The sequence below is a fragment of the Sus scrofa genome, chromosome 6 (genome assembly GCF_000003025.6).
Source record: "Sus scrofa isolate TJ Tabasco breed Duroc chromosome 6, Sscrofa11.1, whole genome shotgun sequence".
NCBI classification, from domain to species: domain Eukaryota; kingdom Metazoa; phylum Chordata; class Mammalia; order Artiodactyla; family Suidae; genus Sus; species Sus scrofa.
In genome coordinates, this window is record NC_010448.4 from 92,244,910 (window position 1) to 92,272,046 (window position 27,137).

Here is a 27,137-nt window from a genome sequence, read left to right on the forward strand (position 1 = left end):
GTGGCTCAGTGATTAACGAATCCGACTAGGAACCATGATGATGTTGCAAGTTCGATCCCTGACCTTGCTCAGCAGGTTAAGGATCCAGCATTGCTGTGAGCTGTGGTGCAGGTTGCAGACTCGGCTCGGATCAGGTGTTGGTGTGGCTGTGACATAGGCCAGCGGCTTCAGCTCCGATGAGACCCCTAACCTGGGAACCTCCATATGCCGTGGGTGCAGCCCTAGAAGGAAAAAAAAAAAAAAAAGACCAAAAAACAACAAAAAACAAAAACAAACAAAAAAACCCACACACACACAAAAAAAAGAAGGGACCTTCTGTCCCCAGTCTGCTGACTTTCGGGTGAGGAAGGTACATCATTTCAGATGAAGGCTGTGCCTCGTTCTGCATCTTGGGCCCCAGTCAAAGACCTTGGCCTGCTGGGAGGTTCTGCACTGTCCATCCTGAAGAAAAGAAAATGGAAATGGAGGAGGCAGCTCCCCTCAAACTTGAGGGCTATTCTGGCCCCAGTGGAGAGAGAAGCATGCCCAGCTCTGCCACTGGCCTGAGGTTTCAGGGCTGTCGGCACGTCTGCTTTCAGCCAAGGTGGGATTCTTCCAGGCTGGGGCAACACAGAACTTTTCAGGTCTGCTGCCCTGCTCCCCTGAGCCGGGGACAGCTCCCTCGCTGAGGGCAGCAAGCTGTGGGGCAGGTGCCTTCTCCCAGGTCAGCTCCCCAGCCCCGCCTTCAGTGTTGGGCCTGGCACTAGCCCCGCCCACAGGAGCAGAGATGCCTGAGTTCATTCATAATTTGTATCAGATGTTGAAACTTGGCCCGTGGGATCCTGAGCCGGCTGTCATGCTCCACTACCCCTGAGAGCTCGCAGGAATGTTCCAGGGAAGCTTGATCCATCTCCCCCAGCTCCAGCCACTGCCTTACTTTAGTTTCTTTAAATGCCTCTTGGCATTTACTTGGTCCAGAGCCTTGGCAGCTTCGGAGAATCGAGCATTTCTGATGAGGTGGTGACAGAACCCCTAGCTGGGGAATGCACGCTTCTTGAGAGAGGGCGCAGGGCAAGAGCCCCAGAGAGCTCCCTGGATACTTTATGAAATCCAGAGGCTTGAGACACCTCTACTTCAAAGCCAGTTTCAGCACAGAGCTGTTTATACAACAGGTTTTATTGAGAGTGTGTCAATACAGTCAATTCTGTTGTTTTTCTTTTCAAGAAGTCCCATTTTCTTTGACTCCCAAGTGCATTTTTCCTGAATCTTCTGCGACACAGGGCACATAATAGGTATTAGAGGACTACGCTTCCTATGCCAAGTTAAAAATGAAGTCACTAGTGGAAAACATTTAAACCTTAATCATTTTTCAAAAATTGAGGAATCAGAATATAAAAATGCACAAGGTATGTGGTTTTCATTGTGAAAACTCAACATCATTTATCAAAGCTAGTCAGTTAAGGGGATACCTGGAACCAAAATCCCATAAGTATTTCAGAAACACCACCCACCTCTCCCCGAAGGCTTCAGAAAAGACTTTTAGCAGAAGCTCAGTTCTATGGAACAGTCCTTTTTTTTTTTTTTGGCTCCCCAAACCCTCCTCAGGGCCCTGGGCTTCCACTGGGAGCTGATGGACTTTGGTCCATCGGAACCCTCCCCGACAGGTCGGGTGGCGGTAGCTTTGACCCAAGAAGGAGGCTGAGCAGATGGTCCCACGAGGTATGGTTTGCAACTTAGTTTTCGTGGGTGCTGGTGAATAAGAAATCCACCAGGAACCCCAGCCCAAACCTGTTCAAAAGTGCCACTTGGGCAGATGTGGGTTTTCATTTCTTCTTTCGAAAGTTAAAGGGAGCAGTCAAACGGCCTGAGGGAGCCACAGTGTAACAAGTCAGAAGTCAGTGGTCAGCCTCCAGCCTCCCCGTGGGCAGGCTGGCATGGTCAGAACTGGAGCAGGTGCCATTGGCTGACCCAGGTCCATGCCTGGCCCTCATCCCAGCTGTATCCGCTCAGCTTGAACTAGGGGCTGAGGGGCACGGGAGGGAGTTTTGCCGGTTTCCTGCGGAGGGGTGGGAGGGAGCTCTGATTGGGGAAAATGGCAGAAACATCCTAGGCCAACTCCTTCCACTGGAGCCCGCTGGCACCCTTTTTCTCAGGGCCTCAGCCTCCTGGGCCCTCATCCTGCTTAGGACAGGAAATGGGAACCAGAGGGTGGAGGAGAGGGAGCCCCCAAAGATTAACCCCTCTAGGCGACACACACCCACCATATGGTTCTTATTAAGGAAAAGCAGGCGCTTGCCTGTATCCCCAAGCTTGTGTGCACCTTGTTCTGAGGGCAAACAAGAAGCTCTCTGCCTTGAGGATGCTGGGGGTGGGGGCGGCAAGGATCCCTTACAATTTTGTCTAAGAAACTCAGCCATCCCCCAGCAGGTGGAAGGAAAGGAAGGAGTATTCATGTTTGCTGATCGCCATGCCCGCTGGTGGCGCTTCCCAGGGGCCTAGGTGGCTGCCGTCATACTAAACAGAGCCGGAGCCGGTGGGGGCGTCCTGGAGACACTCCCGAGCAGTGAAAGGGAGTGGCAATGCCCAAGAGCCTGCAGGGGGCGCCACGCACCTGTACCCGCCAGGGACAGGCCTGATGCCACAGCACCAGTTAGGGTTGCCGTCCTGACGGGGTGTCCCAGCTGGCCACCTGAATGGTCCCCTCCTCTCCTTTACCCCCAGAGAGAAACAAAAACTCTTCAGGGGACCCACCATCTTATGCTAGAGATGGCAGGGCAGCTAGAAGGGCCCCAGCAAGAAATGAGGGAGGCCACGCCCCATTCTTTGAGCAGGTGCCATCTGGGGCCAGCAGGAAGAGCGGGGCTTGGGAACGCGTCAGACCTGGGAACGTGTCAGGCATCTCAGTCCCCTCTCAGCTCTGACCCACAGAAAAGCAGCATCCTTCCCCGCCCAGCAGAGCCCGGGACTCACAAGGGGGCAGGGGTCTCTGACAGCTGGGCCAAGTGTCCTGGGGCCCAGCCTGCAGGCCAAGGAAGGCAGGAATGGGGGTGCACCCCCGACACCACACGGCCGCTTAGGGGAGAGGAACTCAGGACAGCTTCTTTCAGAAACCACCTCAGCCGGCGTGGAGGGAGAAGCCCAGTCAGTCTCCTCGGGCCCAGGCCGCCTCTGTTCCCACCTCTGTGGAGCCTTTGGTTTTTTCTTTAAATGGAGGTGCTCTGTAAGTGAGAAGGTCTCTCTACCACTAAAGAGGAGGAGGCCAGGGCAGCAGGGTCCCCACGGGTTATGTGGGGCACAGCAAGAATCCTGAAAAGGAGGAGTGGATGTACTCGGTGGAGTAGAGGCCGTTGGCCTGGTCCGAGGGCATCTGCACCCAGACCTGGTCATTGGGCCGCAGCTGCAGCACAGCCCCGCCGGACGCCTGGTCCAGGTAGCCCTTCTTGTACTCGTCATAGGTGTAGGTGGCAGGCACGTTGTTCTTGTACAGGGCCACCCACACGTTGGTGCCCTTGACGTGTACGTGGTAAGCAAAGTAGTAGACCCCGCCCACAGGGCAGGTGAAGATGCCCGTGGCTGGGTTGTAGCCACTGTGCCCGTTGTAGAGAGTCCGGTCAAACTTAACGGGCATGCCCGAGGCGGGGAAGGGCGACGTGAGCACAGCGGTGAAGGCGGGCGTGGTATGGGCCGACAGCTCCCCCAGCCCAAACTGTGGCTTGACCCCCTTGCCCAGCACAGCTCCCTCCACGCCACCGTTGGGCAGGTGCAAGCCGGCGATGCCCGTCTCATCAAAGGCCCCAGGGGCACCAGGGGGGCCAGGAGGCCCGGGAGGCCCAGGAGGGCCCGTGAGTCCTGGAGAACCAGGGACCCCGGGGGGCCCTGTGGGCCCAGCCATGCCAGGTTCCCCGACCTTCCCCTCCCCAGGGGGCCCTGGCAGGCCTGGTTCACCCTTCAGGCCTGGCAGACCCTGAGGCCCGATAGGGCCAGCTGGGCCCTGGAGTCCTGGGATTCCTGAAGGGCCTCTCAGGCCAGGCTGCCCAGGGAGCCCCAAGTCACCCTTCTGCCCCAGGGCTCCTGCCACCCCTGGTCCTCCAGGGCGGCCTGTGAAACCTGGCTCACCTTTGGGCCCAGTTGGTCCAGGGGGTCCATGGGCCCCTGGAAGCCCCCTCTCTCCCGGGAGCCCAGGTTTCCCAGCCAGGCCACTAGGTCCCTGGTCACCCCGAATGCCAGGCACTCCTGGGGGTCCTCCAGGCCCTGCCTCCCCCTTAGGCCCAGGGGGCCCACGTCTGCCAGGGAGCCCTGCAGCCCCTGGAAGTCCAGGCGGCCCCCCAAGTCCCTGTGGGCCCTGCTCCCCTGGCTCCCCATCCTCACCTGGCTCACCCCTGTCCCCCAAGAGCCCCGGGACCCCAGCTGGGCCCCTGTCCCCCTTGGGACCTGGCAGCCCTGGCATGCCATAGCCAGTGGGGCCTATCAGGCCAGGGGGGCCCCGGGTCCCTGGCTCCCCTTTAGCCCCTGCTGGGCCCTGTGGCCCTGGCACCCCTGCTGACCCTGGTACCCCCACACCATCCACCCCAGGGGGCCCCTTGGGGCCCAAAGCCCCTGGCTCCCCCCTGGGTCCAGGCACCCCAGGAGGACCTGACTCACCCTTATCTCCAGGGGCCCCAGGAAGCCCATCCAAACCTGGTTTGCCTAAACCAGCTGGACCAGGGAGGCCAGGGGGCCCAGGGGCACCCCCCTGCCCTGGGGCTCCAGGTAGCCCTGGCTGACCCACTCCATTTTCCCCCTTGAGGCCTCGATCACCCGGAGGCCCAGGCTCTCCCTGAGGCCCTGGCTCCCCCCCAAATCCTGGGGGTCCTGGCACCCCCTGGGGGCCTGGTTTTCCAGGGACAGCAATGCCTGAGGGCCCAGGTAGGCCAGGAGGTCCTGGGGGCCCCCGGAGGCCCTGGTCCCCTCGTATCCCTGGCTCCCCCCGAAGCCCTGGCTGCCCTGGGGGTCCAACCTTGCCTGGGAGCCCTGGGGGACCAGCCTTGCCCATCCGGGAGAAGCCAGGTGGGCCAGCAGGGCCAGGCTGCCCATGTAGCCCTGGTTTTCCGGTGCCTGGTTTTCCTGGGAAGCCAGGAGGGCCAGGGGGACCCCGAGGTCCGGGCTTCCCAGGGGGGCCAGGCTCCCCCTTCAGGTCCATCGGCAGCAGCGGCAGAGGCATTTCTGAGAGAGAAAGAAAAGGTGCAGTCAGGAGCCTGACAATGGGGACAGGGGCCTCCCTTCCCACTTCACACCAGCATGGGACACAGCTTGAGAAGACAAGGTTTTGTCTACTCTGGAAGACTCCTCCCGGTTTTCTCCTCCCTGTTCTCCTGGAAGATGAATTCAGGGGTGGTCCAGTGGCCATCTGGGGCGCTGCAGAGTATCCACACCCAGGACTCCTACCCCAGCGCCCAACCTCCCCAGGCCTTCTCATCCCTGCGTGACTGAGGTGGAATGGCCACCAGGGGGCACCAGCAGCCCTCCTTAGAGCCGATCGGAGCCGACCTTCCCGCATTTCCCCGCGTTCCTCCCCGTCCCTCTCCCACCCCACCGAAAGCCCACCTCCACCAGCCACTGCACCCGCTTCCGAGCCGTCTCGGGTGGGAGGCGCTGGGTCAGCGGGAGGAAGGCAGTGGAGACGGGAAAGTCTGGTGAAAATTGAGGGGCTGTGGCCGATGGGCACCACAGGCCAGGGTCCCCCCCACCCACCCCGCGCCCAAGGCTCCGCTTTAGTCCCTGCTGGGCAGAGCTGGGGATCTGGACTGTGCGGGGCGGGAGGGTGGCGCTCACCCAGGTACTGGCCCTTGCCCTCGCGGAAGGGCGGCCCCACCGGTCCTTTGTGCATGGGCTGCACGTACTGCACCGGCGCGTAGCCCGCTGCCCCGGCGGCCCCACCACCGGCGGCCGCCCTCGGCCAGCACCCCAGCAGCAGCAGCAGCAGCAGCAGCAGCAGAGGTAGCGAGAGTGAAGGCAGGGGCGTCAGAGCCCCCCGCATGGCGTCCACGGGCGTGCTGCAGGGAGGAACAGAGAGGGGCCATCAAGCCAGCCCATGGGTGGTTTGGCACCAGGCCCAGGGACTCACAAAAGGATCAGCATTTAGATATTAGTTTTTTAAACATATATTTAAATATTTTATTTTATTTGCTTCTTACAGCTGCACCGGCAGCATATGTTGGTTCCCAGGCTAGGGGTCGAATCAGAGCTGTAGCTGCCAGCCTACACCACAGCCACAGCAAGGAGGGATCCAAGCCACACCTCGGACCTACACCACAGCTCACAGTAACGCCAGATCCTTAACTCACTGATGGAGGCCAGGGATCCAACTTGCGTCCTCATGGAGGCTAGTCAGATTCATTAACCACTGAGCCACCACGGGCGAGCATTTAGGTATTATTCACAAGCAATTCTCAAAGTCTCAGAGTCTGCAGAAGTTAGTAAACCTCTCCTAACCCTGCCCATTGCTCTCCATGGTCACCATCCAAGTCTACCGGGCCTCCCCACCCGCCCCCCACAACAGTCTCCCCCGAACCACTCACTTGACAGCCAAACGCCCTTCCAAAGCGCCTCCAACCTTGGCATAGCTCTGCCAGAAACCTTTGATGATTATACCCACTAACATGTGCTGGGCTGGCTCTCTGCCAGCAACCCAGCTAAATTCTCTAGAGATGGGAGCTCACTTAATCCTCCCAACACTTTAACAAGGTATTATTATTGGAGTTCCTGTTGCGGCTCAGCAGTTAACAAATCCGACTAGGACCCACAAGGTTGCAGGTTCGATCCCTGGTCTCGCTCAGTGGGTTAAGGATCCGGTGTTGCCATGAGCTGTAGTGTAGGTCGCAGACACGTCTCAGATCTGGTGTTGCTGTGGCTCTGGTGTAGGCTGGCAGCTACAGCTCTGATTAGACCCCTAGCCTGGGAACCTCCATATGCCACCAGGGCAGCCCTAGAAAAGATTTAAAAAAATAATAAAGACAAAAAAACCCACAAGGTATTATTAATGTCAATTCCATTTTCCAGATGACGAAACTAAAGCAAAGGTCTCTAGGAATCAGAACTGGGATTTAACTAATGTCTATCTGACCTCACACTGCCCTTCTGGGGCTCCCAGTTGCCTTCAGGATCAAGTCCTTGGTGCCCAATGTGGCATTAAAGGCCTTTAAAATCTAAGCCTCTAATGAGTGCCTGTGTCTTCAACCCTATCACCAGCCTAAGTCCTCCACTCACAGCTGGGAGAGCCTGGGCAAGAGGTTTCCATTCTTGAACCTCAGTTTCCTCATCTGTAAAATGGAAATCATATGTCCACACAAAAACATGTACATGAATGTTGATAGTGACATTATTCATAACAGCCACAAAACAGAAACACAGATGTGCATTAACTGATGAATGAAGAGGGTGGTATATCCCTATTATGGAATATTATTCAACAATTACAAAAGTGAAGTACTGGAGTTGCCATGTGGCTCAGTGGTAATGAATCTGACTAGTATCCAGGAAGACACGGGTTTGATCCCTGACCTCGCTCAGTGGGTTAAGGATCCAGCATTGCTGTGACCTGTGGTGTAGGTCGCAGACGAGGCTTGGATCCCGCATTGCTGTGGCTGTGGTTGAAGCATAGGCCAGCAGCTACAGCTCCAACTGGATCCCTAGCCAGGGAACTTCCATATGCCGTGGGTGTGGCTCTAAAAAGACCAAAAAAATTTAAAAAAAAAGTGAAGTATTGATAAATGCCACAGTACAGATGCATCTTAAAAGCATAGTAAGTGAAGAAGCCAGTCACAAAATCATATTATATAATTCTATTTGTATGAAATGTTCAGAATAGGTAAATCTATAGAGATAGAAAAAAGATTATTGAGTGCCAAAGGCTGCAGGTGGTGGTGAAAACAGGGATGACTGCTAATGGGTTCAGTGTTCCTATTAGAGGTGGTCAAAATGTTCTAAATTGATTGTGGTGATAGTTGCACAATTCTGTGAATACCTTTAAAAAACATTTGTTTTGGAGTTCCCATGGTGGCTCAGCGGAAACAAACCTGACTAGCATCCATTAGGATTCAGGTTTGATCCCTGGCCTTGCTCAGTGAGTTAGGGATTCAGCATTGCTGTGAGCTGTGGTGTAGGTCGAAGATGTGGCTCCAATTTGGTGTTGCTGTGGCTGTGGTGTAGGCTAGCGGCTACAGCTCCCATTCAACTCCCAGCCTGGGAACCTCCATATGCCGCAGGTGCAGCCCTAAAAAGACAAAAAAAAAAAAAAGTACATTTTAAATGAGCCAACTGTATGCTATGTGAATTGTGTCTCAATAAAGTTTTGGTTTTTTTCTTTTTAGGGCCTCACCTGCAGCATGTGACATTCCCAGGCTAGGGGTCAAATGGAAGGTGAAGTTGCCTGCCTGTGCCACAGCCACCACAACACTGGATCCGAGCCATATCTGCCACCGGCATCACAGCTTGCAGCAATGCCAGATCCTTAACCCACTGATGGAGGCCAGGGATGGAGCCCACATCCTCATGGATACTAGTTGGGTTCTTAACCCTCTGGCCACGATGGGAACTCCTCAATAAAGTTTTGTGGGTTTTTTTGTTTGTTTTGTTTTTTTAATGCCAGGCTAACAATCTGCTTCTCAGGGCTGCTGTGATGATTAGAGAGATCATGTCTGCCTCAGGGGGGACACCCATCAATATCTGAAGAGGGGACTAAGCTGGCCTTTTGCACAGCCCAGGGAAGTCCCACTTCCCCTGCATCCCTGCCCTGGGCTCCCCTCATCCCGCCCAGGGCCTCTCCACGTCTGGCCACAAGAGGGGGCAGGATGGGGTGAGCACATCCAGGGATGCACGTGGGGCTGAGTGTGGAGCTGCAGGGCAGTGTTCCTGCAAACTCAGTATCACACAGGGCTTTGCTGGAATGAACACAGGGCTCCCAAGAATGTGGGTGATGCTGCCAACCCAGCTCTGCCATCAGCCCATCTGTAACCTTAGGCAGGCGGCTCAACCTCCCTGAGCCCCAGGGTAATAGTAACACCTGCCACCTACGGGCTCCCCAGTCACCAGGCGAGGCTTCACCAGCTTCGCCTCACTAATCTTCTCAGTGACCCCCCCCCCATCGGCTCATACAATTATCATCCCCTATTTTATAGGTGAAGCAACAGAAGCTTAGACTAAGGATCTTGCCCAGACCACCACTTGCCCTCGACACAGGCCCCCTGTTCTATCTGTACCAGGATTAAGGCTGCACCATATAGGCCTGGCCCTCAGCTACTGCTGATGGAAATTCTGGCCAGGCCCTGTTCTAATGTTCGAGATCCCCTCCACATTCAGCCCTCTTTTACAGACGAGGAAACCAGGGTGCAGTCAGGGCCTAAACTCAGGCACTCTGACTCTTGAGACCCAGCCCCTAACCACCACACCATGCAGCCTCTCTGGAGCTGGATAAGGGCCCTCCTACACTGGCCCCCTGAGCCGGGGGCTACTGGAGTGGAGGGTGGTGCTCACACATGCACAGAGCTAGAAGGTTCTGCCTGGTGGGTGGGCAGGGGCTGAGAGGAGCAGGAAGCAGGGAGAGGAGAGTGAGCAGTTCTGGCCCGGGTGGGCCAGAGGCCAAGATCATGGCACCACCACAGGAGGATTCAAGGCAGCCCTGACTCTGGGGAGCGCTGGTCCCCTTCCCATGCTGAGCTGAGGCTTTACTGGGTGTGGGAGTGATGGAGGGTGCAGGCCGCCCCAGGTTCAGCAGGGAGGGTAGGGGCGCAGGGCAGTGGGGCGGGGGAACACGACTGTGCAGGAGCACAGGCAGGGGGCGCCAGAGGAAGAGCCCCGGGCCCAGTCAGGAGCCCAGGCAAAGCCCCCTGCCAGCTCCCCGCCTTTCCTTCCTCCTTAGCAAGGTGGGTCTTCAGGAAGCATCCCTGAGTTTGCCCCCTCCCCGCACCCCCTGCACCGTGGACGTGGGGCAGGTCCCCGCAGGACCCCAGAGCAGGTGTTTCCTCTAGAGGGAGGAGTGTCGGAGTGAGGACAGCTCACACCACCGCCTAAGTGGGGCCCATTCCACGTGTGATGTCATTCCCGCAAGGTCCCCAGGGGAGTGGCCAGAGGCGGCAGCCAGGATCTGAGCGGCGGTCTGTGAAGAACCTGAGCTCTTAACGGGCAGGCACTGCCTGCCGTGGGGGAGGGAGGCTGGGGGAGCCTGCCAGAGCCCGAGCTAGACAGACAGAGGAGCAAAGCGAGAGCGTCGCTTCCAGCTCCAAGCTGCCTGTGGGTTTGAGGAGGGAAAAATTACTCCAGCTCATAGAGGGGAGGCAGCTGTGCCAGTCCGGGGGCGGGGGCGGCGTACTGGGGACTGAAGCCCGCCCACGGCCAGAGAGGGGGTGTGCTGAGCCTGTTGCAGGGGCTGCAGAGAACTGGCGGCCCTGAATGGTGCAACGTGGCAGCCCAGGTGGGAGGGACAGCCCCCCAACTCCAGCCACTGTCAGAGCCGAGGGTGTCCCGACACCTGGGAGCTCCCCGCTCTCCCCCTTCTGCTTCTCCATCTCCTAACTCTTACTCATTGGACATCCGGAAGGCCTATTGGCTGCCTCCCCAGGGCTCCCCCAGTGCCTGCAGGTCCCCCTCACAGCTCTCAGTTCCCCTCTTTGGCCCCCCACGCTAACCCTCACTCCGTGCACAGCGCAGGACTTGGCTGGCACACAGCGATGCCCCATAAATGTTTGTTGAACTCAAATTTGCTGTCAGATTTAAAGATCACCCCAATAGTCTCTCAGATTTTGCCCAGATATGTCACACGGCCCTAGGAGCCCCCTCCCCTCCTGGGAATGGGAAGAGGTGGGACATTCGCGTGGCCTACATCAAGGAACTTCAGCTAAGAACAGCCTGCACCGGGAATAAAGGCACAGGGGAGAGACTCTCACAGCCCATCCCTTCACTTGCTCTTGGCCGCTCCATAGGTGGGGGAGGGCCCCAAGGCTCAAGCCCGGCTCTGCTGTGTGATCCTGGGCAGGTCATCACCCTCTCTGGTGACCTCTTAGGAAGGAAGGCAGGAGCCTCGGCAGCTGGGAAGGGGCTGGGATGGCAGAGGCGTGGGGTGGGATCATGAGGAGACGCTGATTCAGGGGATGGAGTGGTGGCGGCAGCAGGGTGGACGCGGTGTTTGGACAGCTGCAAGCCCTTAAAGGGGATTTCCCCCCTTTTCAACAAATCCCCGTAAAACAGTATTTTGTCCAAGTCAGCGCTTTGTGGCAGCCTGGGCCTCCTCCCAGGGCGGCCGAGGAGGCTGGCTGGGAGCGGGTAGTGCTCCAGGGTCTTTCAGACCAATGAGGGGGTGGCGGGGGCGGGGGTGGGGGTGGGAGGGGACTGGACTCCAGCAGGAAGAAGTGGCCTGAAGGCAGACCCCTTTCCCCCTGGACAGGGCTTCGGGAGGGAAAGGGGCATCAGCAACAGAGACCCCTCCCCACCCATCCCTTCCCAAAGCTCCCCCCGCCCCCGTCCCTTCCCAAAGGCCCCCCCCCCGCGTCCCTTCCCAAAGCCCCCCCCCCCCCCGCCCCCCGCCCCTGAGTCCCAGGGCCAATCTGCAGAGGGGGCCCAGGTGATCTTATGGAATTTAAGGGCCTGCCCACGCCCCACTTCTCACGTGAGCTATCAGAGGTCCGCTTCAAAAGGGGAGCCTGAGGGCAGGGCACTCGGAGTGGACCTTGCAGGGGTGTGGCTAGCGTGGCCCTGGCAGCCCCCTCCCCCTCCGGGGTGGGTGGATGGAACTCAGCTCTGCGCAGGCTCCTGCTGCCCCAAGCCCCCCACCCCAGTAAGACGGCTGCAGCTGAGGGAGCCGTGGGGAGTTCAGGCAGCCCCGGGGCCTGGCCAAACCACAGGTATGTTATGAGACGCTTCCTGTTGTGGAGACATTTCTGCGGGATCGGCTGCCCCCCTCGCTCCGGCTGCCCCCCTCGCTCCCCCGTGTCTCCTGTCTCCTCCCTCGCGGCCTCTCTCTGTGCCCTCCTTGGGTTTCTGGCCCTGACTCATTTCTGTCTCTTTCCCTCTCCAGTCTGGGTCTCTGCCACTTCATCAGGTGAGCAGCACTTCTTGCTCAGGCTCTATCGGGGGTCCAGCCCTGGGGGGCCCTACGGCCCCCTGGTCCCGGAAGCCCCTGAACTCACATTCCAGCACAGCTACTGGTGATCTTGGGCGAGTGACTTAACCCCTCTGACCCTCAGTGTCCTCATTTGTGAAAGGGTTACCTGAGATGGTGTGAGCCATCAGCCCCTCCATGCTGCCCTGTTCTGCTACCCTGATAGCCAGAAAGTCCTCCCTCCAGTCTAACCTCAGTTCCTCCTGCTGTAAAGCAACATCTCCTCCCACCCTTAAAACCGCAGGTGACTTGCTGCCAATGACCAGGACCTTATGAAGTTGCCTAAAATCAATTCTCTGGGCTTTAGGCCTTTTCCCTGACTGCTCCTGAGAGGACACCAACCAGGAGTCACACAGCCTGCTCAGGACGAGGATGGAGGGGAGAGAGGAACTGCCCTCCCTACCCCTGGACCTGATGCCCAGCCCCACGGCCCAGGCAGGTGGCTCCAGACTTGCCCAGAGTTCCAAGCCCCCTCTCCCCCACCCCCTCCCCAGCTTTTGGAAATCAGAGAACCCTCTCCCATCCCCACTTCCTGAGTCTCAGATGAGGGGGATCCTATCTCCCAGTCAAGGCCTGGCCCCTCCACACCTCTTCCTCTGCCTTGGGGGCCTCTCATCCGTGGATGCCTCCCTCCAGTCTGCAGCCTCTCCGTCCTGTGTCCACACCGGCCTAACCCCGCCCCACCACTGCCATCTCTCTGGAGCCCTCCTCCGCCAAGCTTCTTGAAAGAACTGCCTCTCCCCCACCCTCTCACCTCGTGCTTCCTCCTGGCCAGCACTGACTCCCGCCGGCAACTTGGCTTTCCTCCTCCCTGGAAAGGCTCCTCCGCAGATTCTTCTCTGCTCCTTCTCTCTGCCCCACTCTGCAGACCCAGGCTTGCCCCAGGGAGCTGGCTCAGGCCTCTGCTTCTCTCTGGATGTTTCTCCTACAGTTTCCAGCTCTCCTCAGCTCCCACAGTTCCAATCCCATTACCAAGGACTCTCACATCTGTTTCCAGCTACCTCTCCCCTGAGCCCCAGACTCTTGTGTTCAACGACGAACGGAGCATTTTCACCTGGCGGTCCCTCAGAGACCTCCACCCGAACTGCTGTCATCACCTTCTCCCTGATTGCTGGCTTCTCCCTGACTCCCTGCTGCCCAGGCCAGAAATCTGGACGTCATTTCTGATGCTTCCTTCCTTCCATGACAGTGAGGAGTCTCTCGAGCCTACACAATGCCTTAGCACAATCAGAAAAGGCTGCCCCTCCAGCCAACTCGGGCCTTACTCACTGCTTTTCCTGGGTGCCCCAGGATGGTAACCAGCCTGCCCAACCGTACATGACAGCCCTGTTCCCTTACCCCCAATCCAATCTCGTGGATTCTGTCTCCTCCACTTCTCTCACTTTTGTTCCTGTTCCCCCTCCCCCATTCTCTCTGCCCTAATACAGACTGTACACTCTCCCAACACACAGCTAGAGCCTGGCGCATTCCAGCCATTCAATAAATGTTTGTTAAATTGCTAAATCCAGAGTTCCCATTGTAACTCAGTGGTTAACAAACCCAGCTAGCATCCGTGAGGACATGGGTTCGATCCCTGGCCTCGCTCAGTGGGTTAAGGATCCGATGTTGCCTTGAGCTGTGGTGTAGGTCACAGACGAGGCTCGGATCCCTCGTTGCTGTGGCTGTGGCGTAGGCCAGTGGCTACAGCTCCGATTCGACCCCTAGCCTGGGAACCTCCATATGCTTTGGGTGTGGCTCTAAAAAGATTAAAAAAAAAAATCTGATGTTTGAGAAGCACTGTCAGAGTATCTATAGGTTGTATGAAGAAAGCAAAGAAACTGAGGTGTCGGAGCGGGAGAGCGGCCATTATGATAATCTAGGTGAGGATTTAGCAATTTTTTTTGGTCTTTTTGGCTTAGTGGGTTAAGGATCCAGCATTGTCACTGCCGTGGCACAGGTTCGATCCCTGGCCAAGGAACTTCTGCATGCCACGACTGCAGCCAGAAAAATTAAATAAATCTTTTTTTTTTTTTTTTTTTTTTTTTAGGGCTGCACCTATGGCAGTTCCCAGGCTAGGGGTCGAATCAGAGCTGTAGCCGCCAGCCTACACCACATCCACAGCAAGTGGCTTCTGCAACCTACACCACAGCTCATGGCAATGCCAGATCCTTAACCCACTGATCGAGGCTAGGGATCAAACCTGAGTCTTCATGGATACTAGTTAGATTGGTTCCCACTGAGCCATGATGGGAACTCCAAACAAATAAATCTCAATACAAGTGAATACATCCCTACAAATTACAAAAAAAAAAAAAATTTCCATGTTATTCTGCAATTCATGTGGCTTCCTGGAGAAGGCATTCAGTCATCTCTCTGTATCTGTGGGGGATTGGTTCCAGGAGTCCCTGCAGATGCCAAAATCCACGGACACTCAAGTCCCTTATAAAAAGGATATAACCTACACACATCCTCGTGTGTACTTTAAATCATCTCTAGATTACTTACAAGACCTAATACAATGTAAATGCTATATAAATAGTTGCTGGGGCACAAGGAACTTACTGGAATTTTTTTTCCAAATATTTTTGATCCACAGTTAGTTGAATTCAAAGGCATGGAACCCAGGGCCAGAGGGCTAGCCGTACTTTGAACTCAGTAGGATTTGGACCAATTAGGATGGAGAAGCCGAAGAGGATGGAGAGACTGATGGTGAGGCTGGCAAAACCCTGAGATCACACCTTGTGGGGGACACTCTCGGTCTAAAACTTATGTGTGTCAGGAGGAGGCTGGGGACCAGCACCCTATGTCCCTTCCTCCTTTCTCCGGTGGCTGGATCCAGAGCCTCACCTGCTCATGCATCTGAGGCATTTCCTGGTATGTCTGTCTCTCTCCTCCTAACTCTGGGTCATTATCCCATTTGCCCACCCACTTCTGTGACTCTATTTGTCTTTCCCCATCCTCTCTGAAGCCCTTATGCCTAGATCCTATCAGAGTTCTAGGCTCTGAAATCTCTAGCCGTTGGTCACTTGATGGGATCCTCTGAAAGGCCAGCACTTATGGCCTTAATTAGCGTCAGGTCTGGGTCTGACTTCCTGGACGATTGCTGAGCAGCCCCACAAAGTTGGGGTGGAGACTTGTGGGGCCCGTTGCCCACAAGCTGAGCTCACTGTCCTGCAGGATCACTGTGACTCTGAACCCCTCAAATTTTTTTGTCTTTTCTTTTTTTAGGGCCACACCCATGGCATATGGAAGTTCCCAGAGCTGCAGCTGCAGGCCTCTGCCACAGCCACAGCAACGCAGGATCCAAGCTACATCTGTGACCTACACCACAACTCATGGCAATGCCGGATCCTTAACCCCACCGAGTGAGGCCAGGGATCGAACCTGTGTCCTCTTGGATACTATTTGAGTTTGTTGCTAGTATCGAGCCACAAAGGGATCTCCTGCACTCCTCAAATTTAAATGTGCAGGCAAGAGGACTGCTCCAAAGCCAGAGAACTGCCTGGAATCTGGGAGTTAGGAGGTGGAGGGAGGTGGCCAGGCTGGAACAGGGCTGCCTGGGGGACACCTCATCATTCAAGTTGATGGCAGGACAGGAGCGCCACCCTCTGCCCACCTTGTCTGCCCCATGGGGCTTCAGTGCCACCAAGAGTCCCAACATCCCATAGGTTTGCAGATGAGGTGCCCGGACCACAGGGGACTTCAGTGTGTGAAGCAGCATTGGAAGGAGGTTTGAAGGACAGATCAGAGTTCAACATGCCGGTGGGGACAAGTGATGATGGGAGATTCCAAATTGAGAGCAAAGCAAGAATTTGGACAAGGAAGATGGGGGTGGGGGGGTGCTTCTGGGGTAGGTGGTATCTAAGAGGCAGAGAACTTGTGGATCTGAAACTTAAGAGAGAGAGAGGCTGGAGATAAAAATAGGACTTCGTGGAGTTCCTGATGTGCTGCAACAGGATCTGAGACATCTCTGGAGTGCTGGGACACAGGTTCGATCCCCAGCCAGCACAGTGGTACACCCCAGCCTTGGCATAGGTTGCAGCTGCAGCTCAGATCTGATTCCTGGCCCAAGAATGCCATGTGCCACAGAGCAGCCAAAAAAAAAAGGGTGGGGGAGGTTCATTGGTGGGGTTGCTGCAGCCTGGATGAGGGCCATGAACTCACCCTTAGGGAAATCACCCACATTTAGGGGGTGAGGGGAGCCCATGCACCTTGAGCCCCCGTATCCTGATTCCAGACACTCCAAACCTTGTGCCCACCTGCCTGCCTTGGCTTGCACAATCCTCTGTGCCTGAATTATCCTTTCTCTCTTCCTCCTCCCTCCTCCAAGCAAGCATGTTATTTCTCATTTAAGACCCAGCTCAGGAGTTCCTGTTGTGGCACAGCAGAAACGAATCTCACTAGGAACCATGAGGTTGTGGGTTCAATCCCTGGCCTCACTCAGTGGGTTAAGGATCTGGCGTTGCTGTGAGCTGTGGTAGGTCGAAGATGCGGCTCGGATCTGGTGTTGCTGTGGCTCTGGGGTAGGCTGGCAGCTACAGCTCCGATTAGACCCCTAGCCTGGGAACTTCATATGCCACTGGTGTGGCCTTAAAAGGACAAAAGAAAAAAAAAAAAAAAAAAAGACCTCCTTCTCCAGGCAGCCTTCTTTGCCTCCCTCAGGCAGAATAGTGCAGAACAGGCAGACCCCCAGGGCAGGTCTTCCCCCGCCCACACCCTACCCCAGGCTGGGGCTCAGCACACAGTAGGTGCTCTGTACCAGCTGCAGCCTGGGTGCTCCAGCTCCTGACCTCTGACAACCCTACCCACCACCTCCTGCCAAGCCTACAGGATGGCTTCTGATCCCATCCCTTTTTCTCTGTGGCCCTTCCAGAGCCTTCTCAGTTCTTGTGCTGAAGCTCCCTCCCCATAGGTGACTAGGTCCACTGCCCAGACCCCCAACCTCTGCCCATCTCTGAGCTAGACACCCCACTATTCCCCTGGGGAGGAGCATCTTGGGAGGCGACAAAGTGTCCAGGGAGGTTGGAAGAGCCAGGCCTGGGCAGATGGACCAGAAGCAACAATGTATCCTCAGGCAGGTGGCCAGGGGACCTGTCTTTCTCCGCCCAGAGCTCAGGCCTCAACTGGTGCCATCCCAGAAGAGGCCTTGAGCTTCCGAGAGGGACGGGATCCTGGAGGGCCCCCAGACCCAGGCACCCCTGGGGCCCCAGGCCAGCCCAGGCGGGGCCTTCTCGGCCGCCAATCCCCCGCCTTCTGGTTCACATTTGCAGCCTTTTCCGGAGCACCACCCGCCGCCCGCTGCCTCCCTGTGCCTGCCAAAATTCCTGGGCCTTCGCGGCTTCCCCGCGCAGTGGCGGCAGCTCCAGCGTCGGCAGGAGGGGCCGGGCTGGGCAGGGAGGAGGCCTGGCGGGAGCAGGGCCAGGCCACTGCACCCAGGCAGGCCAAGCAAACACGGCCGCGCCAAGGAGCAGGGGCGAAATAGTTCACAAATGAGAAAAGGCTGCTTCCGAGTTGGGCCAGAGGAAGCTGAGGTCACCTGCAAGAGGGGCCGCCTGCTAGGACACCCTGAGCCTGGGAGGGGCTGCTGCTGCCGCTGGAGGGAGCAAGGGTAGCCGGCAGCAAGCACAGGCGTTGTCCAGCTGGGGAAAGGAGAGCTCTGCCCCCAAATCTAGCTTACCTTTCAGGTCGGAGGGTCCTCGGAAGGTCCCAGCAGAGACAAGGCCTGGGGATGAAAGACGGAAACTGTGACGAAGATGCCAGGAGCTGAGGAAGCCCTCTGCCCTCACTCACCGCCACCCCAGCGCCTGCCATGGGCTTTTTCCCAGGAGCCCCTGTTGGAACATTGGGCCAAAGCTCAGTCTCTTCCCAGGGAGCCAGGGTATGTGTCCCACCTTCGCTGACTCCCTTCGTTCATTCCACGGACACTTAGCCATGCCCGCAGGGGACCTGGCCCTGGGTTGATGGACTTCCTTTGGTCCTTGGGCCCAGGCTGAGGAAGCCCCTTCTGTGTGCCAGGGTCCATCCCGGAGATATCCCTCCATCATGTCAGGCCCTGGACTGGGGAGGCCCCTACTCTAGGCGAGGGTGGCTGCCTGGGGAAGCTCCTACTAGATGTGGGATCCTGAGGCTAGGCCTTGGGCCACAGAAATGGCTCAGCCCCATGCCCTGTCCTGAATCAGCCATGGCGCAGCTGACTGAGGTCTCTGGACCATGAGAGTCCAGAGCAGAGAATACAGCCCTCCCTTGCATTCCTCAGAAGGCTTCAGGTAGGAAGGGACACTGGGGCTGTATCCTGAAGGGTGAGTAGGAGTCTGAAAGGTAGACAAAGTAAGAAAAGGAATTTCAGGGAGTGCCATGGTGGCACGGGGGGGTTAAGGGTCTGACGTTGTCACTGCCACAGCTCAGGTTGCTGCTGTGGCACAGGTTCAATCCCTGGCCTGAGAACTTACTCATGCCATGGCGTGGCAAAAAAAAAAAAAGAAAGAAAGAAAAAAAAAAAGGAAAGGAAAAAGAAAGAAGAGAAAAGAAAAGAAAAGGAATTTCAGGCAGATACAGGGAAGATCCAGAAGCGCCATGGGGTTGAGAGGACAAGCTGGAGCTGAGAAGGATGAGGAAATTTAGGCTTTTAGGAATTTAGGAATTAAATGCTAGGCTTGCATTTCTCTGGAGGGCAATGGGGAGCCATGGAAGGTTGTTGAGCAGGAGGAGATAATGTGGTCACTTCAGTGGCCAGGTCCCCATTTCTGGCTCAATCAACTATGACGCCAGGCTGTCTTAAGCCCTAGTCGAGGTCATATAGCAGAGTTGGGGCTGTAGTCCAGGCCCAGACATGAATCCTGGGTGGATGGAGAGGGGATGCCTAGCCATCCCACCTGGCAGGGAGGCCTGCCCGCTGCGTCACTTTCTCCCCCAGCTGCTCGCTCGTCTCTGCCTGCTCCCATGGAAACTCTGACATCTCAGCCCTCTCGCTGCACAAGCAGCCAGATGCTGAAGCCAGCAGCTCCTAGGCCTTCTCTCCAACTCAGTTGAGCCCTGCCTCCAGCCATAGCACTCTCAATATTATGACCCAGAGGCAGATCATGAGGCTACACTCTCTGAGGGCCCAGCCTGGCTGATGGAGTGTGGGTGGGAGGTCTTCTCTGTGCAACTTGACCCCAGCTTCTCTGACCCCAGCCCCCACCATTACTATGAGGCTCAGGGAGGGGAAGTGACTTATGTTGGATCTGAGCTTTGAAGGATTAATGTGGATTTAACAAGGTGGTGATGGAGAGAGGTGACCAGCCCAGGCCGAAGGAAGAGCGTGTGTGAGGGTACGGAGGTGGGAGTGCCTTGAATTAAAAGAAATAAACAAATGAACTAAGTAGTCATAGGCAACATTTGCTGTGCACCTACTACATGCCAGGCACCATTTTGGGCTCTTCTCATGAACTGTCTCATTTAATCCTCACAGCAACCCCGTGAAACACGTCCTTCATCTTCCCCATTTACAGGAGCCCAAAGGACAGGGAGGTTATCAAACTGGCCCAGGGTCACAGGTCACCGAGCTCATGAGGAATGAAACCTAGGCTGTTGGCGCCAAAGCTTGGGCTCGTACCCACTCAGTTTCACAGATGGTTTGAGATGAGAAGGGCTGGCTGAGGTCAGCTTGAGAGATGCCTTGAATGATCTGATGAATCAAAGACCCCAAGCACCAGCTTCAAGCTGGCTCCCCATCCTCCACCAGGTTAGCCCTTCAGAACAATGGTCTCTTAAGATCCCAAGTCCATTTTATGACCAGACAGCATCCTCCAGGCGTTATTGCATCATGCACTCCCATAAACCTGTAAGGCAGGAATTGCTGTCCTGTTTTGCTGAGGGGGAGCCCTAAGGCCCCTTCTCCAAGGTGGCAGGAAGCCTCGTGGCCAGGATCTGAACCTTGGGGCTTGCCCAGCCCCCACATGGCCAATGCCCTGTACCTCTGGGCTTCCTGGAGATGGTCCTTCCCCTACTTCTCCTCCACCCCCACCTGAGCCGCCTCAACCCAGACGGCAACAGAGACTCTCAAGGCAGGCAACAGAATGGGCAGCTCCTATCAGGAGCCTCAGGAGCCCACTCCAGTTGACCAAGGCTCCCTCGGTGCTATAAAATTAGGAAGGCGGGGCGGGCGCGTGTGCCAGGGCAGTGCCCGAGCCGACTTCAATGGAACTCTGTTCTTAACCTCCATCCTCAGCCGCCTTCCCTAATCTCCTCCTGAGCCCCTCCCTAGGCGACATCCCCTGCTTGCACAGAGCCTGCCCCTGGCTAAATCCCAGGCCAGATGTGGGGAGGGGGGACAGTCTTACACCCTCCTGTCCCCCCACCAGCCTCTGAGAACCCAGGCTCCCAAGAAGACTGGCCAGGGCCCCAGGCCCGCTTTCCCATCCCGAACTTTCCATAAGGAGATGTTGGCGGCCATGGGGCCAACAGTTGGCTCCTCCCAGAGGGAGGCTCTGGGGAGAAGACTCCATTCTCTGAGCCCCCACCGTGCGCGGGCCCTCGGCTCAGAGGCTGGCTAAGACCCACTCTGCAGCCCAGATGCTCGTGGTCCTCCCCCCGCCCTGCCTCTTACTCGCAGTGACCTCACTCGGCTGTGCCTCGGCTGCTGCTTCAGTAACTTTGCAGAGCACGGGAGGATTAAACGAGTTAATTTCACGCAGCCGACTTCAAGCAGTGCTTGGCGTAAAGGAACATTCACTGCATGTTTGCTTTTATCATTATCATCATCCTCACCGCCAGGACGCCTTCCCAGAGCCCTGTAAGGTTAAATTATAAGCCCCTAGGTTACAGAGGAAGAAGCGGAGACTCAGAGAGGAGACCCTTGCCCAGGTTCAGCAGCCAGCTGGTGGTGATGCTCCCAGAGTTTGGACCCAAGCTGAGTGAGTCCACAGATGATTAGGAGTTAAGGCACAGAGCGGGCACGCGCACGTGTGTGTGTGTGTGTTTCGGGGGGGGGTGTCCTCCACATCCCCTCAGCCCCTCCTCCTGCCTGACCCCCAGGGGCTCTCCTGCCCAAGCCCCTGCCGCCGCTGCAGGAGGGGGCTCTGCATTCCTGGCTAAGCGGCCGGATTTGCTGTGCTCCGGGAACTATGAAAGGAATGTTTGCCACGAGCTGAGCCGTGGTCGCCTGTCAGAGGGATCGTGGCCTGGAGGGCCCACGCAGAGCTGTGTGGCGGCCAGCAGCCACCACAGTGGGAGGGAAGAAGGCTAGACAGGAGACAGAGCTTCTGGTTAATGAGGGCTGTGGACACTGAATGGGGCCGGGGACCAAAGAGCCGGCCTCCTGGGGTCTTTCGGGAGAGAAGAAATGACCTGTCCACACCACAGTCCAGGTTGTTCCTCACCACAGGCTCCAAGGAGAGCCGGGAAAACATTACTGGCCTATGTCATGGATGGGGTTATGGAGGCCCAGGGGAGACCCACTGCCAGTGGCAGAATTGACTTTTTTATTTTTTATTTTTAGGGCTGCACCCATGGCATATGGAGGCTCCCAGGCTGGGGGTCGAATCGGAGCTGTAGCTGCCAGCCTACACCGCAGCCACAGCAACGTGGGATCCTAGACGCAACTGCAACATCCACCACAGCTCACCGAAACGCCAGATCCTTAACCCACTGAGTGAGGCCAGGGATTGAACCTGCGTCCTCATGGATACTAGTCAGGTTCACTTCTGCTGACCCACGATGGGAGTCAGATTTGTTTCTGCTGAGCCTTGATGGGAACTCCTGCCGGTGGCAGAATTGAGACCCGAGACCAAGACCCCTTCCTCCCAGAGGCTGCATTCCAGGACCATGGCGCATTCTGAGATACTAGGAAACACCATGCCAGCCTCACAGTTCCTGCCTCTCTCTGGGCCTGACCTACCCATGACTGCTACTCCCCATGATACCTGCCCCTCAAAAAGGTGCCTTGTGTATGAACATGCCTGGCACACTGTACAGATGCTCAACAATTAAGTTTCCATTCCTTCCCCCACCAAACCAAGTCCCGAGAGGGCAGTGGCCCATGGGGGTCAGTGAGAAGAACATAAACTTTTCATCCTCACAGACCTGGGAGTGAATCCCAGCTTGGCAATCAGCAAGGGGGTGCTTGGCCAGGTTATAGGTCTCGGAGCCTCCCCTTCTCCATCTGCTGAACAGGCTTCCAACCCTTGCCTTGCAGCAGTGTCACAAGGACTAAATGAGACACGGGAACACAAGCCCTGGGAATTATTGGGACACAGCAGGTGCCCAATAAACTCTTATTGTTACCTTCCCCCAAGGGGACAGAAAGAATTGAAATTAGGGAGTTCCCATTGTGGCGCAGTGGAAACAAATATGACTAGGAACCACGAGGTTGCAGGTTTGATCCCTGTCCTCGCTCAGTGGGCTAAGGATCCAGCATTGCTGTGAGCTGTAGTGTAGGTCACAGACACAGCTTGGATCCCACGTTGCTGTGGCTGTGGCATAGGCCGGCGGCAACAGCTCTGATTCAACTCCTAGCCTGGGAACCTCCGTATGCTGTGGGTACAGCCCTTAAAAAAGGAAAAAGCAAAAAAAAAGCTAGAGAACCTCAGATGACAAGACTCCCTCCATCTCAGGATCCTGATGGGCCCTGCTTGAGGAGGACAGCCTCTGGGAGGAAGGGAAGCCTGAGCCAGGGTCTTGTTCTCAGGGGCTCAATTCTGCCACTGGCTGCTGTGTGACTTGAGGCAAGTGTGTCTCTGAGTCTCCATGATCCCATCCAGGAGATGAGCCAGCAATGCTGGCATGGCTCTCTCTGTGAGGCACTAACCCTCTGCCACCTCCTTCTTCTGCCCTCCACGAGCAAGAAATCTCAGCCTGTCCAGGCTGCAGAGGGACAGTCATCTCTCAAAAACTTTCCAAGAATCTGGATGGAAGCAGGGCCAGGCCCCCTCCCCCAGTCCCCTCCCAGGTTCCAACCAGAGAGGTGTCACAGACTCTGATCAGAAATCTGGGTGAAAATTCTTGGTGCTACTTCCTGATCATGTGTATGACGAGGGACCACTCCTCATTTTTCTCCAGGCCAAAGGACCCTGGAGACCAGTATTCCCATTTTATAGATGAGGAAACTGAGGTACAGAGATGTCAAGTCCCTCACCTGGGGTCACATGGAAAGTAACCCAGGTCTGTCTGACTCCCAAAGTCACTCTCTTCCCCTCACTGCAAGTGCTGCCTTCACAGAAGACCCCATGTCCACACCCCACCACCCTGGAAATGCCCACAGGAGAGAGCAGGCCTAGAATTCCCTTTCTGGGACCGCGACTTCCCTGGCTGATGTCTGGACACATGTGTGCACACATATGGCCTCACACACCCACTTGGGCTTCTAATCACACCTACTCAGGCCTCCCAGACACGAACTACCCCAGACTCACAACACTCAACACTCAGCCCCTGGACCTAAGCATCCAGACCTCGGTGTCCAAACCCACATCTCCCTTGATCTGCCTCCTCTGGGTTCAGCTCACAGCCACCCAGTGCAAGGCTCCTGGCCTGCCCTCTCCTCACCCCCACAGCCAAGCATCCCTGAAGCCTGTCCAGTCTCTCCCCTTACTCCTCTCCATCTTTACCGTCCTCTCATCCCCATGGCAACCACCCATCTCAGCCCCCATTACTTTTCTCCTCAAATTCTGCCCAGCCTCCTCAGTGACCTCCTTGCCTGTAAGATTCCCCTTCGTTTCTGCCCCTCAGAACAACCACAGTGACCCCCAGTTTGCACCACTCTGCAGCTCACACCCCTTCTCTCTCTTTTTTTTTTTTTTTTTGTCTTTTTGTCTTTTTGCTATTTCTTTGGGCCGCTCCCTCGGCATATGGAGGTTCCCAGGCTAGGGGTCGAATCAGTGCTGTAGCCACCAGCCTACACCAGAGCCACAGCAACGCGGGATCCGAGCCGCGTCTGCAACCTACACCACAGCTCACGACAACGCCGGATCGTTAACCCACTGAGCAAGGGCAGGGACCGAATCCGCAACCTCATGGTTCCTAGTCGGATTCGTTAACCACTGCGCCACGACGGGAACTCCGCACACCCCTTCTCTTTACAAGGGCCTAGGAAATCTGACCTCAAAGGAGTTGTCAGTCACTCCTCCTCGCTCCCTTGCCCCGTGAGCCAAGTACTCACTGTCCTGAGAGACCTCTGCAGTTTACCCACCCCGACCTTCACAGTACTGCCCCGCACCTGAAAAAGTTCCCCCTTTCCCTGAAAACCCCAGCCAGAGTCACCTCTTTGCTGCCTCCCCTGATGGCCCCTCCCCGCCCCCTACTTTGGCTTTGCAAGGTACCCCCCCTTGGGCACCCAGAGACACAGCCGCACCTCATATGAGAGGCTGCTGTGTCTCTCTGGTTCTTCCACCCCGTCTCTGTAAGTGCCTTGGGCCACAGATGGGACCAGCTCATCTGAGTCCCACTTTCCTAGGAGAGGAGCCCCCATGCCTGCCCCTGGGGGGTCTGGAGTGGGCTGAGGGATCCGCAGGGCTCACACTTGGAGCAGGGGAGGCGGTGAGGTGCTCAGGCTGACACCTTCATTTTTCTTTTCCCTTCCTCTTAGCCAAAGAGCGGAAACACTCTTTCATTGTGGTGGACAGAGTGAAACCAGAGAGAGAGACCCTGGTAAGTGCGAGTGTGTGTGTGTGTGTGTGTTGTCCTGTCTGAGTATGTCTGGCTGGGCCGTGTAGGGCCTGCCATGCGTCTGTAGGAATTGTGTGTGTGTGTGTGTGTGTATGTGCGCGCGCGCACGCGCGCCCTATCGTTTCACCATCTGTGCTGGTGTGTGTTTCAGCAGAGCATGTTCTGGTGCATGACTGCGTGTGAGTGTCAATGGGAGGGAGTGTAGCTGTGCAGCTGTGTGCGACGGTGTGAATATGTCTGTGCTATGTCCTCAGTATCTATCGTTTGTGGGTGATTGTGTGTCCTAGGGTCGTCGGTGCTCCGCAGCCCAGTGAGAGGCCAGTGGGGGCGTCTCCACCCTGACAGAGACCACCAACTCCTCCCCAGGTTGCTGCCCCCACACCTCCTCTTCTGGGCTCTAGAATGGGCTCCCCGAGGGCCACCCCCATCTGCTCAGGGCAATGAGGGTCAGTCCCCAGAGAGGAACCCCCCAGACTGCTTGACCCTCCAGCCATTCCAGCGCAACAGCCTCCAGATCTTCCAAACACCCAAGGCGGCTCCCCGGGAGGTTGCCTTCGCTAAGGGCACTCCAAGGAGGGGAGGGACGCCGCCACCAGTCAAGGGCACAGGCCTTAGCAAGAGACGCTGAAGCAGACAGGAAGAAGGACTTTGGGGTTGCCAGGGTCCCCAGAGGGAGGTCAATGGCATTTCTGTGTCAGGAGCCTAGCATGTTCTCACATACCCTGAGGGCCTCACACAAGCACACACTGACACACGCATTAATAACACACCAGCAAGACACACCAGCCATCCCTCTCACACCCCACAGATGCACACACTGACACGCTCACACACGCATAGGCACAGCAAGCAAACTCAGAGAGTCCACCCTTCCCCCAGCTCACAGCCCCTGGGCTCCTCAGGCTGAACAGTGTCTCTGCCCCTGGGGACTCCAAGGGCCACTGTGCCTCCAGCCCCAGGACAGACACATGGAGAGGGTGTTCTGGGGCCCTCGGACCCCAGTCCCTCTGGGCCAGGCAACAGGCCCCTCAGCCCTGCAGATCTCAGGCTTGAGCTGCAGCAAGGCGCTGAGCCTCCGGCAGGGACATTCCTTAGAACCTCAGTCTCCAGTTTGGGGGCGGGAGTGCTGCCAGGACACCTAGACTAGGAGGGACTTGGGGGCAAAGGCAGAAGGAGAAACCGGGGAGGTCGCCAGCAAACTAGAAATGGCTCAAGAGAGGAGAGTGGATGGGCTTCCCAGGCTTCGGGCTGCGGGGGTGGAGGGGGTTCTGAGGCCCCTGCTCCCTCCTCCCTGCTCCACTATCCTGCGATGCAAGCTCTGTTAGCCCCATCTTACAGGTGGGAAGGGAGACTCCCGGAGGTGAAGGGACTGCTCCGAGCCACATCGTCAGGGATTCCACCCGGGGTCTGTCTGAAGCTGAAGCCCCAGCCCCTGGGAAGGAAGGGAGGAGGGGGCTTTATCCGGGATTTTGCCCAGGCGGCAGGAAACCCGGGATGGGCTCCTGCATCCCAGGGCCGCTCCCCGCCGCCAGAGTCCCCCATCCCATCGCCACCCCAGAGTCCGAGGTGCCGGGCCAGCTGTCCCAGCTGTCCCAGCTGTCTCGAACAGTCTTAGAGGAAGCTCAGGCCGTGTCCTGCCCTCGGAGCCCCCCAGCCCGGCAGTCGTGCCCGCCTCCCCGCGGTTGGTTACCTGCAGCGGCGGCCGCCGGGCGCCGCTCCCAGCCCTCGAGGGCGGCCCGGGGCACGCGGGCTCCGGGCAGGGGCGTCGTCCGGGTCCGCGCCGGCGGGGATCGCCGTTGCTCTGCTTGCCGCCCCTCTCGGCGGCCGGAGTGGGCGGACGGCGCGCTGGTTGGGGGGGAGGGGGCGGCGGGAGGGGCGCAGCGGGGCGGGGCCTCCACCCTTCTCTTTCCACAGCCACGGCCAAGGCCCGCGCCCCGCCCCGGCCCGAGCGCGCGTCCAGCCCGGCCTCCCTCCCGAGACCCACCCGGAGACCCCCACCCCACGCACCTCCCGGGCAGCTCGGCCCCCACTCTGGCTCACGCATTCTGTGCCCGCGTCTGGCACCCCTGCCCTCGGGCGCGACCCGTCTAGCAGGACACAGCCCCAGACCAGGCAGCTGAAAACAGGGTGTGCTCAGAGTGGGGAAGTGGCAGCGCAAGGATGGTGGCGCATAAATGAGCCATCTGCGGAAGGCCTCCTTTGACTGGTGACTACGCCGCGATGGAGGAACCTACACATTGTAGGTTTAGTGAAGTGAGCCGGTGTGCTCGCCTAGGCGGGAAGAGGGATCTTGCAGGCTGTGCAGAAGCTGGTTAGACTTCACTTAAGGGAAATGGGGAGCCACTGAAGACTCTAGAGCAGCACAGTGACATGCTCAGAGTTGTGCTTAGAAAGAGACCCCTGACTT

At 57.2% G+C, this 27,137-nt stretch overlaps 1 protein-coding gene across 1 annotated transcript; it reads right to left on the reverse strand.

Moving 5' to 3' along the window:
• COL8A2 (collagen type VIII alpha 2 chain) lies at positions 1,138–27,137 on the reverse strand. Its single transcript, XM_021095925.1, has 4 exons — positions 26,421–27,137; positions 17,766–17,810; positions 5,791–6,011; positions 1,138–5,181 (listed from the first exon to the last, which is right to left on the reverse strand). The coding sequence occupies exons 3-4, from the start codon at positions 5,993–5,995 to the stop codon at positions 3,263–3,265; spliced, it is 2,124 nt and encodes a 707-aa protein (XP_020951584.1). The 5' UTR covers positions 5,996–6,011; positions 17,766–17,810; positions 26,421–27,137; the 3' UTR covers positions 1,138–3,262.

Excerpts from the sequence above, each read along its gene's own strand:
- COL8A2 (XM_021095925.1), bottom strand. The coding sequence starts at position 5,995 with ATGCGGGGGGCTCTGACGCCCCTGCCTTCACTCTCGCTACCTCTGCTG. Across the intron at positions 5,182-5,790 it reads GGGCAAGGGCCAGTACCTGG|AAATGCCTCTGCCGCTGCTG; the intron begins GTGAGCGCCACC and ends TTTCTCTCTCAG.